Here is a 16300-nt window from a genome sequence, read left to right on the forward strand (position 1 = left end):
GAGCAAAAATAAGATACGCAGCACGTCTAAGCTTCGGCAACCTCGAATCATCAACCGACAACACCACCGAGTATGAAGCCTTGCTCCTGGGCCTTCGTAAAATGAAAGCCCTTGGCCATCAAAATTCATAGTCAGAACAGATTCGAAGGTTGTCAGAGACCACATTGAAAAAGACTCAGAAGCAAGAAAACCAGAGCTCATCGAGTACCTCGATGCCGTCAGAGCGATGGAGAAATATTTCAAGGGCTTCAATATCGTTCATATCCCAAGGCACATGAACGACGAAGCTGACAAGCTGGCAAAAGCAGCATCAAGAAAGGAGCAATTACCTCCGGATGTATTCTACAAAGAAATCACAGAACCTTCGATCAAGCCGAAGAAAGAAAAACAGGTTTCAGTCTTGCAGCTGAAGACTGGAGAACACCCATAATGGAATACCTTCGGGGAATCAATGAACTGGTAAATGAGAGAGAAGAGAAAAAAATGTTCCAAAGAGCAAGGGGCTACATAATCTCCGAAGGTGAGCTGTTCAAGTCAGGCGTCACCAGCCCATGGCTGAAGTGCATCTCCACAGCCGAAGGCATCGAGCTCCTAAAGGAAATACATTTCGGGTTCTGTGGATCTCACATTGGCTTTAGACAACTCGTCTCCAAAGCCTTCAGGCAAGGATTTTTCTAGCCCACGGCGCTAAAGGACGTCCAGCACATAGTCAAGACATGCCAAGCATGCCAAATGATGGGCCCGAAGTCCTCAAAACCTTCGGAGCCAACCCAGCTAATACCTCCGACCTAACCCCTGCAAAGATGGGGAATTGATCTCGTTGGACCCTTACCCACCGCTCAAGGCAATTACAAGTACGCAGCAGTTGCTGTCGAATACTTCACAAAGTGGATCGAAACCAAGCCCCTAATCAACATCACATCAGAAACAATTAGAAAATTCTTCTGGCAGAACATCATCTGCAGGTTTGGGGTCCCACGGGAAATCACCGTCAATAATGGCAAACAGTTTGATTCACAACTCTTCAGAGAGTTCTGTCGCAGTGTGGGCACAAAGGCAATCTTTGCTTCGGTTTACCACCCGCAATCAAATGAGGCCGTCGAAAGAGCCAACGGCGTCATCTTCGGCAGCATCAAAAATGCATGTTTGATCAGAAAAAGGGCAAATGGGCGGATGAACTACCGAAGGTCATCTGGTCCCACAACACTTCAGAATCAAGAACAATGAAGTTCACACCATTCAGGCTACTCTATGGTGCCGAAGCAATGACACCAGAGGAGCTTAAAAACTGAAGCCTAAGGGTGACTCACCAAGTTGAGGCCATACCATCGATCGACAAGGATCTTATGGAACTAGATATCCTTCAAGCTTCGGAGAACCTTGTGAAGTATCAACAAGAAACCACGAAGTAGAGAGACAAAAAGGTCGTGAAAAAGATCATCACAGTCGGGGACTGGGTCCTAAAAAGAAAGCCAAACGCCGAAACCTCCGGCAAGCTCCACTCAAAATGGGAAGGGCCATTCCTAGTAATCAAAAGCAACAGGCCAGGGTCATATCACCTGTCCAATGCCGAAGGCATTGAGCTGTAGCATCCTTAGAATGCGGACAGCCTTAAAAGTACTACATATAAGCGTGTAAAAAGGCCGCATCGCGAAACTATAAGCGATTGCGGATCTTCGCAGATATTTTCAGTTCTTTTTACATTGTAAAAGGGCCGTACTCTTTTCCTCACAGGGGGAAACTCCACACCGGAGGTGAGGTTTTTGACGAGGCGGACCCACTGTAAATTATCTTAATGCAATGAATTTCCCCCCCAACAAAGTGTCACATTCGCCTAAGCAGCCCAAATGGCAAGCTTCGGTCAGCATCTACATGCTGCATAAAACAGTAAGTTAGCAAAGTATGTTGAATCCGCAAACTTTGCATACTTATCAAACGAACGCTAAGGGGCTTCGACCTTTCAAAATGTCCGAACCAAAAAACCTTCGGCACAAAAGGCACAATAAGTGCAAAACGAGGGCCAAGGGGCTTCGACCTTTCAAAAGGTCCGAACCAAAAAAACTTTCGGCACAAAAGGACACAATAAGTGCAAAACGAACGCCAAGGGGCTTCGACCTTTCAAAAGGTCCTGAACCAAAAAATCTTCGGCACAAAAGGCACAATAAGTGCAAAACGAAGGCCAAGGGGCTTCGACCTTTCAAAAGGTCCGAACCAAAAAACCTTCGGCACAAAAGACACAATAAGTACAAAACGAACGCCAAGGGGCTTCGACCTTTTAAAAGGTCCGAACCAAAAAACCTTCGGCACAAAAGGCACAATAAGTGCAAAACGAAGGCCAAGGGGCTTCGACCTTTCAAAAGGTCCCAACCAAAAAACCTTCGGCACAAAAGGCACAATAAGTGCAAAACGAACGCCAAAGGACTTCGACCTTTCAAAAGGTCCGAACCAAAAAACCTTCGACACAAAAGGCACAATAAGTGCAAAACGAAGGCCAAGGGGCTTCGACCTTTCAAAAGGTCTGAACCAAAAAACCCTAGGCACAATAAGTGAAAAATGAACGCTAAGAGGCTTCGACCTTTCAAAAGGTCCGAACCAAAAAACCTTCGGCACAAAAGGCACAATAAGTGCAAAACGAACGCCAAGGGGCTTTGACCTTTCAAAAGGTCCGAACCAAAAAACCTTCGGCACAAAAGGCACAATAAGTGCAAAACGAACGCCAAGGGGCTTCGACCTTTTAAAAGGTCCGAACCGAAAAATCTTCGGCACAAAAGGCACAATAAGTGCAAAATGAACGCCAAAAAACCTTCGGCACAAAAGAAACAATAAGTGCAAAACGAACGCAAAGGAGCCTCGACCTTTCAAAAGGTCCAAACCAAAAATAACCTCGGAAGAATCGAAAGATGGATGCCAGAAAGGGGGGAGATGTTTTTCCATCTAAACCCTCGGCACCCATCATTCGATCTACCCGAAACAAAAAGAACAAAACCCCTCCAAGACAACAACGCGCAAGAAAGGGGGGAGACATTTTTCCCCAAAATACAAAATTTCCGCGCGTTGCCTCGTTAGTAAACAAATTACCTATCGAGGTTCCACAAAGAAAGAAACCCCCTTTTATCATAAACTGCCTCCGGGGGATGACTCGTTAGGAACGGGGGGAAACGTTTTTCCAAGAAACACAACCCTAACAAGCGTCGCCTCGGACGACAATAACTTACTTCTCGAAGGACACGTCCGGCATCCAACAAAAGCCGACCAATTTTTACCGAAGGGAACTTGCCCCTGCAAAAAGCAACCTTCGAAAAGATACCACAGTCCTACATTACCTAACAAACCTCCGGGAGGAATATACCAGAAAGGGGGAAAATGTTTTTCTTAAGACCCCTCGCACATCCCACGACAAGGCACCTCGAAGGATGCACAAAACAGAGCACCCCGAAGGATGCACACAACAAGGCACCTCGAAGGATGCACAAAACACAACACCTCGATGGATGCACATAACAAGGCACCTCGATGGATGCACACATCAAAACACCCCGAAGTATGCACACGCATAAAGCACCTCGAAGGATGCATTCAAACAGTCATCTTGAAGGGTGCCCGCGGAAAGCCGTCTCGAAGAATGCACACAGACAGGAAGCCCGAAGGATGCGCAATAAGAAGCCCTGGGAAAGGCAATCGCGAGAATAATATACACGTTGAGAAGCGTCGCAAAGGTCACATTCGGACGAAAAAGCAAAAGATATTACAATGAATCACGACCAGACCAGCATAAGTATTCTGCAACGCTGCATCCGGGACGAGCAAGGCTGAAAGCCTCCCAGCTCATCAATACCTTAGCGTTGTTCGCGCCCTGCAGCATGGGAATATTCACAAACAAATTCTAAAGCCCCCAAAACAAATCCCTACGAGCTAATCTTTAGACCTGATCCCTCGGCGATCCGTCCGCGTCACGTCCCGAAGGAGACCTGCTGGCCTCGGGCGTCCCACCGACCCTCGAAGGTTGATCAGGATTTAATTCCTGCACAAATAACAAAGTTTTACCACAAGAAAGCAAAAAACCAAAAAACGCGGAGCCAGCTGAAAGGAAAGCTTACCCCTATCGCAGCAGCCGCGAGGGTCCGAACAGCGACCTTACCCGAAGGTTCCCAGAAACGCTCGAAGTATGCAATCTTGACATCCTGTATCTTGTTAACCTCTTCGGACAAACCCTTGTAGGGGGATACTGAAAGCCCCCTTCGAGCTTAGAGAGGTCGACGGCGCCGGTGCGAAGAAGGTTCCCTACAAGCCCCTCGAAGGAGACGGACGCCGCGTTATCATTCGCAACGCTCATCACCTCCCCGAGCCCCTCAAACTCCGACAACAACCAGTCCAGAAGCTGAAAGATAACCTGAGAACCCTCGGCTGGCTCAGGCAAGGGCAGAGGCTTTGCTCCGAGAGCAACAAGAGCCTTCTTGTACTCTTGGTACACTCCCTCGGCTCGCGAAGCGACCTCAACGAAGACTTGCTCGAGCTCACCCACTTTAGCGTGAACCTTCTCCAATTCGGTGACCCTTCCCTTGAGGGCAGCCTTCTCGTTTGTGTCCCTTTCCACAGTCTTCCGAAGGCTCTCTAGAACCTTCTCATTGTCCGAAGCAGTTGTCTCTAGCTTCGAACACTTGGCCTTCATTTGCATGTTTTCATCCTTCAGAGCAAGAATCTCCACCTCAGCCCGCCGCAGTTTGTCCGCCAGACTCAATCTCTTAGTGGCACTCTTGACCCGAAGGTCCGCATCCGCCTTGGCCTTCTGCATCAAAATACGGCTGGCCTGGGCAAGCTTCTTGCTAAAGTCAGCAACGATGAAGGTAGCATCGGAGGTCGATGTTTCTGCCACGGCTGCATTAAACTCTGAATCAAACACAAAATCACCTTCGGGAACACCAAAAATTGAAAAAAAGCTAACCGCAATCAGGCCCCGCCTTACCCTTTTCAGGGGGGAGAATCCCGGCCGTGCCAGGCCCGTGCATCACGGCCAAAAGCTGCTACATCGACGCAGACACAACTACAAAGAAAACAAAAAGGGGGCCCTAAGGTCACAAACAAACCAAGTGCCCACGCAAAACAAAGTAATGAAGTTTACCGGGTTCGTCGAAGTTCCACCCCTCCAGCATCTCCAGCTCTTTGTCCGCAGGTGGAGCCGAGGACCCACACGGGATATCCCCGCCCCTAAGAGAGAGCAGCGTCTCACCAACCAAAACCTCCCCCTCCTCGATGCCAGCCGCAGGGGTAGGAATGGCGACCGCCGACACCGGCGCCGGATCCTTCGGAGTACCGGCCGCAGGCCCGGTGGGTCTCGGCTCAGACGGCTTCGGAAGGTCCGAAGGCTTGGCGCCAGTCCTAACGAGACTCTGAATCCTCCGGCGTTTTGTTATACCTTCGAGGGGACAATAAAGGTTAACCAGTGCCCTCGCCACCTCAACCCGACGGCCGGAACCAAAAAGCATGGTCCCGTACTCATCGCTAAGATCATAACAGGATCTAAAAAGCCTCCCTTCGAGAACTATAATCTCACCGCCCACCATCCCCATGAGCTCTTCCATAAAGGAGGGCGTACCACTATCTCCCGAAGAAACCTCCTCGTCCCGCGCTTTCCTCTTAGCGCTCTCGGCCCTCGCAATCGAAGCCTTCGAGCTCGAAGGCTTCCTCCCTCTCCCGCGACAACGACCACCCCCTCCGCCACCTTCGCCCGAAGTCCCAACCTCCTCTTTCTTAGCCTTGCCCTTGGACTTCTTCGATGCCACCTCAGAGCCAACATTGCCCGGAGGCGTCATCCTCGGAACTGCACTAGCAGGCACCGGCCGAAGGCCGTACTCCACGCCCATCTCCGCCAAGCATCTGTTCAAACGAAGGTTCCTCTTGCAAACCTCAACCAAGGAAAGATATTCCTTCATGTTCCAAGGTCCCAAGATGTCCGAGGCATCCAGCTCCAACTCGGCAACAATCACCTCGTCACTAGAACCTTTGGGTCTCCGAAGACCGAAAACTGGAGAGGTCAAGTCATACGCCATCCCAGAAAAACGCTTACGCTCGAACCCTCGAGGAGCCCAACCAGCGGACAAAGGCCAAATCCCTGCAACCAAAAACTCTTCCACCACATCTCTGCCCCCGCAAACTTGACAGGCCGTCATAAAAGCTTCCACACACGGTTTAAAGCCTGGCGCACGCTTGTTGAACGCAGGCTGATAAGTGTGATCGAACGGCTCGATATCCGAAGCTAACAGATACTTCTCCTCATTCGAACCCTCGGGATCCGGAAAACCAATTTTGGCATAAAACTAGTACCCCAGCCAGTACCCCTCCCATTTATTTTTCTAGGCTGTGGCAAGCACAACCTTCGTCAAGCCTGTCTTCTTGTTGGACTTGCGAGGGACGAAGGTGTAACACCCATTCTGCACCTCACTCTCTTCATCATCATCATCCACAAAAACCTTCCGAGGCTGACAGTGCAACTGAAATAGTCTACAAAAGGCATCAACGAACACCCCACCTCCGAACATCCTCGCAACCCACAAAAATTTCGACAACGCTGCTATCCCGTTCGGTGTGAAATGGTGAAGCTTCACGTTTAATGGCTTCAGTAGCTTCGGAATTACAGGATCCATCGAAATGTGCAACCTAGCGGTAAAAAAATCCTTAAAAATAACCACCTCTCCAGTCTGAGGCACCGGGGAAAACCTCTGGGCCAGGAGGGCGACACAGCCCCTCGGGAAAATATCCTTTCGAAACATAGAAATCGATCGTACTCTGAGAGACGACAGATGGCTCGAAGAGCAAGGTCTTACGCTTCTCAGGACCCATCTTGTTGGACTGTCGGACGCGAGGCCTCGGATCCTTCGGGGTGTTCAACGGGATCAGAGTCTGCGTGGAGAACCGCCCTCTTAATAAATGCTATATCTACATAAAAACGAAAAAAGGCAAATTAGAAAAAAGGGTTCAAACGAACCTTCGATCAACCTCGATGTTTGCTTAGTGCGAGCCATCAAACGCTATTCTACTTACACCGAGAAAAACGGGCAGCTTGATCACGCACGAAGCGGAACCTTCGGAAGAAGCGCTTTATAGCAGAAAGCGTCGAAGGTAAGCAAAGCTCAAGAGGGCACAGGTTTTACCCCCCCCCCCCCCCTCCACTTATATAGGCAGGGGAAAGCGACAGTACCAATGGTAAAATCGAGGAGTCAGACGCCCAAGCGACGCAATCGGAGCCTGACATGTACACAACCAAAACCGATCGTTGCAGCCGACGGTTCGGGAGACGTTTTTCCTCGGGAGCTTCCAGAAGGTTACGCGCAATCTTCTTCTTTAACGTGGGTTCGGACCGTCGGCTTCAGACCTCACCCTCGAAGGACTACTGTTGGGGATTGGACCTTCGGACAGGCTCCCACCCTCGGAAATGCTCCCTAACTCGTTTGCAAGGCTCCAACGAGAGGAAGGCGAGCATACCCGAAGGGCGACGGTCGCTCCTGAGATCGCCCAAGCCAGGGAGCTCACCTTCGGGTGGCCGAAGGTGACGAATGGTTACTCAGATGCACAAGCTTAAAGATCAGGACCTTCGGGACCAATGGGATCGCCTTCGGGAACGAAGGCGACGGCTGATCGCTCGAAGACAGAACCTTCAGGGCCGTGACCTCCGAAGTACCCCGAAGGACACGAAGACCTTCGTCGGGTGTAAGCGTGCGTGTAAAACGTGAATACGTGAGCAGGTCGGATTTGTACACCTCTAACCTTGTAATTTTACCCCGAAATCGGCTATAAGTGAGTTGTAAATGAGTTGGTAGGGGGAAATTTAGAAAAACCTGGCCGAGGGCTAGGGTATAAATAGCCCCCTCTCTCCACAGTGTGAAAGGTTGAATTTTCTGGTTATTACTGGAGAATTGAGTGCTTACTTTCATTGTCATTTTCATACTGTTCATGCTCCATATTTGGGCATCTAAGAAGATAAGATCCCAACAGAGGGGAGTGGAAGGGAGGGGTGGTTGAAGGTGGGTGCTCACGATGGATATGAGGATGATGCGCAGGAGCAAATCCAACCGCTTTCTGTTCTCGTCCTTCATCTTCTTCGCCCCCTGCTTCGTTATGGCTGCGCTGCTCGAGGTTCTCCTCCCCCCTTCAGTTTGTGCTGGGAACTTGGGATCCTCGTGTTTTTACTTGGCAAGAAACCGAGTCCATCAGCTATGCCTCGCGAATAGACCTGGGCAAATGTCGGGTCGGGTCGGGTCGGGTTCGGGTCGGGTCAAGGCCGGGTCACGGGTCGCATAGGACGGCCCGCGCCCGACCCGTACCTATCACCGGGTCGGGTCGGGTTGACCCGTGCACCCTGCGCGGGCGTGTCGGGTCGGGGTTTTTTCGGGTTGGGTCGGGTTTTTTGGCATTTGGGTTGGGTTTTTCGGGTTGGGTTGGGTTTTGGGTCAAAAATCACGGTCCGTGCCCGGCCCGTTGATTGTTGCGGGTCAAAAAATACGGCCCGCGCCCACCCGCCACGTAGCTCGGGTCGGGTCGGGTCGGGTTTTTTTCGGGCGGGTTGGATCGGGTTGTTCGGGTCGGGTGACCCATGCCCAGGTATACTCGCGAACTCTTTTCTAGTTGGACTCATTATTAAGCTGGGCCGGGCTGCTTCCTCTTCTTCCCACCTGATTTTCTTTGGGATTTTCTTTGGGTTAAAATAGGCTTATGCCCATTGACCCAGCCGGTGCGATAGCATTTAGGCTTATGCCCATTGACCCACTAGTCCCGGTGCGATAGCATTTAAGGCCACCTGCTCCGCATCTGTGCGATTCCACAACGGTCACGCCACAAACACCGACCGACCGACCGACGGAACAAGCGTAGCGATCAAGGGGAGAGGGGAGAGGAGCGAGCGAGAAAGATGGCGCAGGTGTGGGCGGTGTCCCTGGCCGTGGCGTCGCTCGCCATCAGCATGCTCGGGGTGCTCGGCGTCTGGCTCTGCTACCTCTTCGACGCCGTGGCGCGGGGCCGCGCGCCCCGGACCCCGCCGCCCACGCCCCAGGCGGCGTCCGAGGAGGAGGACGAGGAGGACGGCAAGAACGGGCTCTCGGAGGCGGAGCTGATGCGGCTCGGCGGGGTCGCCGTGCTGGAGTCCACGGATGGCGGGGAGAAGGAGGAGGAGGGGGAGGCGCTCTGCCCGATCTGCCTTGACGCCATGGAGCCCGGCCGCGCCGTACGCGTGCTCCCCGGCTGCAACCGCGCCTTCCACCAGGACTGCGTCGACCGGTGGCTCGCCATCTCGCCGCGCTGCCCTGTATGCAACGTCTGGGCCGCGCCGCCGCGGGCGCCCGCGTCCTCGCCGCGGTCGCCAAAGACCGGCTGGGATTCGTGAGGTGGGGGCGGCGTCTTCTCTGGCGCCTGTGGCGGGTCAGTTCTTGGTTCTTGACGAATTCTTGGTTGGGTTCTGATCGTCGATCAAGAAGCCTTCTTGATGAACTCTCGTCGGTTTCGCACTTGTGGAGAACGATTCTTGATGAATTCTTGGCGGCTACTTGATTTTGTGAAGGATTCTTGGACGGGATTGCATGTTCATCGATTCGATCCTCGAATTCCTGTTCCAGATCAGTAGGTTTTGCAGGTTTTATTTCTTATTCTTGTAACAGATCATCACATTTCGACAGAGTTAGTCTTCCCGATGAACGAGCTGAATTGATTATGCCAATGTTTGTGGGATTGCATAATCTGTCTTTGTTTCTAAAGCTTCAGACTAGTTCTTTTGGTCGTTCGTACCCTAGGAATCCCGGGGTATGCCCCCTAGCCCGGACTATCTTGAATCAGGTAGGTCTGTTTGGGCCGAAAACTTTCCCACTCTGCTCTCTCTGTTCGCTCTGTAATGCTGGATGGAACTGGGTATTTCCGTTTTTATTAATGGAAATGTTGATGAGCCTCGTATCGAACAGGGTGTTTCTGAAGCTGAAACTTGAAAGCTTGGTTCCTATGGTGCCGCAAGTTGAAGTTTTTGTTAGTAATCTATTAACAGAATCAGTAATCTGACCTGATCCTCACGATGTCAAAAGTATTATTTTCGTTTGTTCTGCCTTTGATCTGTGATCAGCAAATGGAATGACAGCAACTGTAGAATCTGCACCTTTTTCAGCTGAAACTTCTGCAGAAGTGGTTCTCAGAGATTGTGCCTTGTATAGTTCTGTACTGTGTAGTACTGCAGGATTGGGAATTGGGATACTCAAGAATGCCAGTTTTAAACTTTCATGGTTAGTATTAAGTCCCGGATTGAGATACTGGGAATGACAGTTTTAATCTTCTGATAACTTTCATGGTTATTAAGTCCCTGCGCAGTCACTTTCCGAGTTTAGAACGTCACTTTCTACAGTAACTGTATTACCAGAGTTTGGTGCTCAAAGCTTCTCAGAATCAGTTGATATGCAGACCCTTTATTTGGCTCCATGTTTTATTTGATTCAGAGTGTTCCATTGCTCAACGCTGTCAAGCTATACAAATTTCAGTCTAGTCAATCTGTTTGCTTGCACCTTGCAGCTTGTAGGCTATACCAAGCTCAGTACAGTTCAACAAACTACCAACTGACACTGACGCTGCTCCAAATCAAGTCTAGCACTCTCGTCTGCGTTATTGTATAACTTTGATGATCAAGTAACTACTTAAATGTCTGATGATCTGCTTACTTTTGCACGGTGAACGCTGTCCTTCCAGATATACGTTTGCCAACCAAAGACCTTGTTCTTATGAAATAATATCGCTAATGCCGCCAGCACCCAGTCAGTGAATGCCGGCCTGCTGGGTGCTGGCTCTGTGTAAAGAACCTGTTTTGCCTTATGGGGTCACATGATCAAGTAAAGGAAGTCACTCGGGTACAACAACAAAAAAATCGTAAAAAAAAGGAACAAAAATATAAATGTTGTAAAGGATATATATGTTTCTGGGACTTTGATGAGCATGTTTTGAAAGTAAAGCGATCGCAGTATTTCTCAGTATGGAAACACTCACACAACAGAAGACTACAAAGATTTGTGAAGAAGTGTGAATCATCAATTAACTATCCACTCAATACAACTATGTTCTGCATCCCCTAACAATTTTGTTACAGAAAATTGCCCAAAAATCATCACATACAGTGCTGTTCCTTATTAAAGTGATCAGTTCAAACAATTTAGACTGCATGAATTTTGGAATGATCTGAATAAGTAGCAAGGCCCAGGATGCAACCCAGATTAGCTGTGCCCTGTCATGTCAAGCAGTTCACCAAGACCTTTTAGTCTCTGCTTCCCTTCACTAATCAAAAACCTAATCTTTTGAGTATCATCACAGTGGCGATATTTTTCAAACTCGGCCCTTGTGGTCTGCCTCAACTCATCTAGACAAACCATGTCCATGAATAATTAATTAGTTGCACCTTAAAATATAGCAGCACATACAGTAGAGTAAAATAAGCAAGGAGCCTAACCTTGGGCATGTTCAGGGGCTCGACGAATAATTCGCAATGCCTGACTATAAAGCTTTAAGACACGTGCACGCAAGATGAAAGCCCGTAAATCCATGAAATGCGTCATTCAAGAACAACTTAAGCCAAATAATGATCATGTCATGTGAAACCTCCCAGCAAACTGGAAATTCAATAAAAACAAGATGCATACGGTCATATAACCTTCAAGTGCTTGAAGTTAACATTATGTTTGACATCTGTACATATGGCACACAAGTATATCATGCATACTAAGAAAAGTTTTAAACATCTGTAGTCGAAATTCACCAACTACAGACAGGTAAATTACACATTTATACCGCAAAAGTTAGGCATCACCGCACAGCACTTGCTAAGGATAAATAATGCAAAAAAACTATGCATAGTCTCAACAAAGTCTCCCATCTTCAATTTTTCTCATGAACAACGGAAACAAGTGCTTCAAGAGCTTATGTTCTTCATGAATGAAAAAATTATATATACTAAGGATCTAGCTAAAGCATGTTGACATGGAGGATTTTACCAAGGGCAATCAACTTTCCATCACTTCCCACCGAACAATCAGTGTAAGTTGCCTAAGATAAGCTCACAATAGTATCTTCACTACAATAAACATTGCCGCTGGTGGTGATAGGATGGTGGCATGTCCACACCAACCCCCACGACAGCTCTCCCCCCACACGTTAGTGTTGGTGACAACATACTGAGCCGCAACACACCTCTCCCTAGAGCTTGTAACTATTTTTTTTTCTCGAACGCACAGGTGAGCTGCGCATCAATATATTAAGAGTTGTAACTATTTTGTCTCTGGATTCTCTTGCGCCATTCTCTTGAGCAATCAGGCTAAAATCAAACAGGTAGTAGAACCAAATATACTATGGCTGAAATCAAAGTAAATCAAAATTATATGTGTTTCCATAGCAGAAATGTAGAGATAGGTTGAGTGAAAAAAGATATTCAAAACTATTTGAATTTCAAAAGCAAATTAACAGAGCTTTAACCGTGGCATCGCATGGGCATCCTGTTACTAGTCTTAATTTTAGTGCTCAATGGCCTGCCTCAGAGGAAAACTGTTTTCAGTAATTCTACATACAGATATGCACGGCAGCGGATGCATCATCTCATCTGAATATCTGATGCATTTCAACAAACACCTAATGCTCACACGTGCAAGTTCAGCCGTGCTTGGGTACCAGATCCCATGGTGTTCAATTGCCTATTTAGAAATTCCAAATCCCTAAAGTTAGCTACGGGTGCTAGCTCCAGATCAATAGGAATTGAAAAAACTAGAGCAAGCCGCAGTCACTAACCAACTTGCAGCCGCGCCGCCGTATGCCCGCTCCGCCGCGACCAGGTCCGATGCCCGGATATCTCCTTGCTGCGGGCTGCTGTCGGCCGCCGCCGCCTCCTGCTTCTGAGCTTCTCACTTCTCTCGGCTGCGCTGCTTGCCTGCCCCGCAGATCACCGCCACCAAACTCTTTTTTTTTTTTTTGACAAGCACCGCCCCCAGATTTGGGGCTTGTTCGGTGTTCACAACGCACCTAGCTGTAGCTGGACAGACGAGACAAAGGAGGATTTGAGCTGGGTCAGGAAGATATCAGGCCCTGGGCTAGTCTGTCGGCCTGAGGGAAGGGAGTTCGGGCGTGGTCTGCTTCTTTGGGCTGACATATCTGGGAAAAAAAAGAAACTTTTGGCCCATATTCATAGTCATTTCCTGGTAATTGTTAAATTTCCCCTCGATATTTTTTGGACATGCCGGTGCATTTGCATTCATGGGTGCTTTACCTTCTCCACCGAATTGTCTTCAACACGAGCAGAAGTTGTGTCCAAGAGGACTGTACTTGGATTCGTAGTATTGAATTGCATGCACTTTTGGAGCAAACCATGTGATCACGCTGCCATTGATCCACGCTATCAAGTGAAAAGTCGAGCATGGTACTAGAATTAGATTATGCGCGCTGATCCACTTAGTATAATAGCAGCATTGCTCCTCAGCGTTGACCTACCGTGTGCGAACTTCCAGGTCTAGAAGACGTAGGTTCGTTGCAGCAGCCATAGGGGAGTATAGTAAACCAGCAACGAGAACATGGGGAAGAGACGCGGCCAGCAGTCTCATTGTCTCAATGTCAACACGAGCAACCCGTACGCTCTCTGCTCGCGGAGTTCGCAGACTCCAAGATGCTCCTAGATTCAGGAGCGCAGGCCTCCGGTCATCGCCTTCGCCGCTCTCGAGGCCGGACGCAGTCATCGCGCGGCGGCAAATGTTTCTATCCCCCACGCGCGTGTCTGCACAAACCGACGCGGCGCGTCGTCCTGCTCCGCTTCGAGGAGGAGGAGGAGGAGGAGGGCGATCCGCCCCTGCTCGCTCGTGCTGGAAAAATCTCTCCGCTTCAAGGAGTCAGAACGCGAGTTCGATCGGCGCCGCGTTGTCGGCTGTCAGCAGCAGCAGCAGCTCGATCGATCGGTGTGCAAGGAAAATCGCGAGCGTGGGACGGAAGCAACCGAGCAGGAGCCGGTCGCTGCGTGGTGGTGCGTTTCCACGTCGTCAATGGCGCAGTACAGAAGGCGAAAGCGGGGGCATGAATGCTGCCGAACCCTTGCCGCGAGCTGGGCCGGCAGCGGAACGGTGGTTCGTGGGGCGACTGATGGAGATGGAGGTCTGGCCTGACGGTACTGTCACGGATTGAAAGCAGGCGGATCGTTGGAGAGGTTTGTTCAGAGGTTCAGGCTCCGACGAGACCATGATTGCAGATCGTCAAAAGTTCCCAATGATTTGTTGGCGTCAGGACTGTTGTGTTTGACAAACTTTCAATTCATAGGCCTGCCCAAATTTGTACCGCTTGTATGGAGTACAAGACTGGTCGAGACCGTATTATGGCAGTGTGAAGCATACAGGAATAGATGGCAAGTGGAGTGTGCATTATTTTCACACAGAAAGACATTTTTCTGGTGAACCCCATTTTCCTGATGTTTAAACTCTGAACTACCTAAAAGGTCGGAATAAAGACCATGATATACTTCTAAAACGCTTGTCAGTTTTAACTTAACTATTTGTACGCTACTTGAAATAAAGCTGAAACTGCACATCAGCCCCCAACCGAAAGCAGCGGCACACGCTAGTGTGCTCCGTTGTAAAATCTCAACACAAACATAGGTTATGCATCTGGTCACCTTATTTTGATTCGAAAACCCAAAATAATGCAGAGGGGAAAAGCGAGGCCCGGCCCGTACAGCGGCAACCGCAACCACAACATGGCAGCAAGCTTACAGCCAACTAGTGGATACCAGGAAGAACAAGAGACCATGTTTTCTTTAATAGGACAGCCCCATCTGGCCATGTGCGATGGAATCTCGCCACCGGTTCTTCCCTTTGCTCCGCTCCTAACCACTGATACTTTTGGTTATGTTCCGTGCCCAACCGAAAGGCAAAACAACAGAACAGGGTACTATTTGTCCGCAGTAAAAAAAAAGGACATGTACATGTGCCGGATTCACGGATCACCATTTCGCTCACGGGTTCACGGTGGCATAGCTAGCATGGCGACACCGTAAAATCTCAGTGCCGGACAAGAGGAAAAACAGAAGCAATCCTGGTAGCTTGCTACTCCCCTGAGCAACCTGCTCACACCACCAGTCATTCCCAAATCACAAGTTCACAGCAGGTTGGATGCCGAATTTGGGACCAGTTCATCAGCCATCAGCACTTGCATTGTGTCGCAAGGTCCAAAACACATCTCGATCTTTCCTCCCTTTCTGGTTCATACCAAAAAGAAAAAAAATTCACAGGGCAAAATGCACAAACTCGCGGAGGACGATTAAGCAGCCATTGGAGCCCATGATAAGCAGGGTCCGGAGCAATGTACACATACATCTAGCACTTAGCGATGATCAAAACGCACCCAACCCATAATTAGTCAAGGGATTACTAGCCATCCGTTCGTCTACTAGCGGAGCGGCGGCGATCAGTAGACCTCCTCGGGGATGCTCTGCAGGCCGGGCTCCCACTCCCCGCTCGCCTGCATCCGGCGCGCCGCCTCGGCCGCCCGCCGCATGCTGCGCCGCCGGAGCGACTGCAGCCTCTGCTCGGCGCCCGGCCCGGCGCCCGCCGCCGCGCGCTGACGGCGCCGCTCGCCGGTGGCCGCCGCCGCCGCGGTAACCGCGCCGGCCCCGTCGCCGAGCGCGGCGACCATCTGCTTGAGCTCGCGCTTGCTGACGACGATCTTGACGCGCACCGCGCCGCCGACGTCCTCCCGCGACAGGAGGCGGCCACCGTGGTGCAGCTGCTCGAGCGCCGCCGCCGCCGCCTTGGACTGGTGCCGGGCGTCCGCGGCCGCGTCCCTGGGGAAGAAGCACCTGGACGCCATCCCCCCGCCGGTGGCCGCCGGCCTCGTCCTCCGGGTGGCGCGGCGGGCGAGCAAGCTCTGTTCTTGTACACCCCCTCCTCCTCGACGTCCCTTGCAAGTTACAGCACTGAGGCTAAAAGCGAAGGCAAAGTGAATGTGCGGGCCGCCGAGCAATGTGACACCCGCCCCATACCAACATCCTTATATACTCGCTGGCGACGCCTTCGCCTCTCCGTGAGCGCAGCCACAACTGTCTCCAAATACACGCGCCGCCTGCGTCCATGACATGTGGGCCCGGGGCTGGACCACCTTTACGTCTTCCCTGACCCCCTTTACCCATTACCTGACCTGTGCAAAACTTTGGCTCCTCCTCCCCTCACCAGATTAAAATTTCGCTGGAAGTAATTAATAATCAGTAGGGTCCTAATTAGTAAAGTAATGAGGGTGCTAGGGGTAGCTTTTTTAAGACTTTAAAACA

The 16300-nt window shown here is 50.3% G+C and overlaps 3 protein-coding genes across 3 annotated transcripts; 1 reads left to right on the plus strand and 2 right to left on the minus strand.

Moving 5' to 3' along the window:
- The first annotated feature begins 8830 nt into the window (after positions 1 to 8830).
- LOC120712034 (putative RING-H2 finger protein ATL71) lies at positions 8831 to 9935 on the plus strand. Its single transcript, XM_039997721.1, has one exon. The coding sequence runs from the start codon at positions 8903 to 8905 to the stop codon at positions 9371 to 9373; it is 471 nt and encodes a 156-aa protein (XP_039853655.1). The 5' UTR covers positions 8831 to 8902; the 3' UTR covers positions 9374 to 9935.
- A 996-nt stretch (positions 9936 to 10931) lies between these two features.
- Positions 10932 to 13054, minus strand: LOC120712041. The gene is made up of 3 exons (XM_039997731.1): positions 12790 to 13054; positions 11462 to 11621; positions 10932 to 11371 (listed from the first exon to the last, which is right to left on the minus strand). The coding sequence occupies exons 2-3, from the start codon at positions 11565 to 11567 to the stop codon at positions 11229 to 11231; spliced, it is 249 nt and encodes an 82-aa protein (XP_039853665.1). The 5' UTR covers positions 11568 to 11621; positions 12790 to 13054; the 3' UTR covers positions 10932 to 11228.
- A 2068-nt stretch (positions 13055 to 15122) lies between these two features.
- LOC120712044 lies at positions 15123 to 15991 on the minus strand. The gene has a single exon (XM_039997741.1). It carries the CDS (start codon positions 15841 to 15843, stop codon positions 15442 to 15444), a length of 402 nt encoding a protein of 133 aa, XP_039853675.1. The 5' UTR covers positions 15844 to 15991; the 3' UTR covers positions 15123 to 15441.
- Positions 15992 to 16300: the final 309 nt, after the last annotated feature.

Source organism: Panicum virgatum, chromosome 1K (assembly GCF_016808335.1).
Source record: "Panicum virgatum strain AP13 chromosome 1K, P.virgatum_v5, whole genome shotgun sequence".
Classification (NCBI taxonomy): Eukaryota; Viridiplantae; Streptophyta; class Magnoliopsida; order Poales; family Poaceae; genus Panicum; species Panicum virgatum.

What these genes read in the sequence shown, in the direction of transcription:
- LOC120712041 (XM_039997731.1), bottom strand. Translation starts at nt 11,567, where the DNA reads ATGACGCATTTCATGGATTTACGGGCTTTCATCTTGCGTGCACGTGTC. An exon ending in AGCCCCTGAACATGCCCAAG is followed by an intron (nt 11,372 to 11,461) that starts GTTAGGCTCCTT and finishes TGGTTTGTCTAG; the next exon opens with ATGAGTTGAGGCAGACCACA.
- LOC120712044 (XM_039997741.1), bottom strand. Translation starts at nt 15,843, where the DNA reads ATGGCGTCCAGGTGCTTCTTCCCCAGGGACGCGGCCGCGGACGCCCGG.
- LOC120712034 (XM_039997721.1), top strand. Translation starts at nt 8,903, where the DNA reads ATGGCGCAGGTGTGGGCGGTGTCCCTGGCCGTGGCGTCGCTCGCCATC.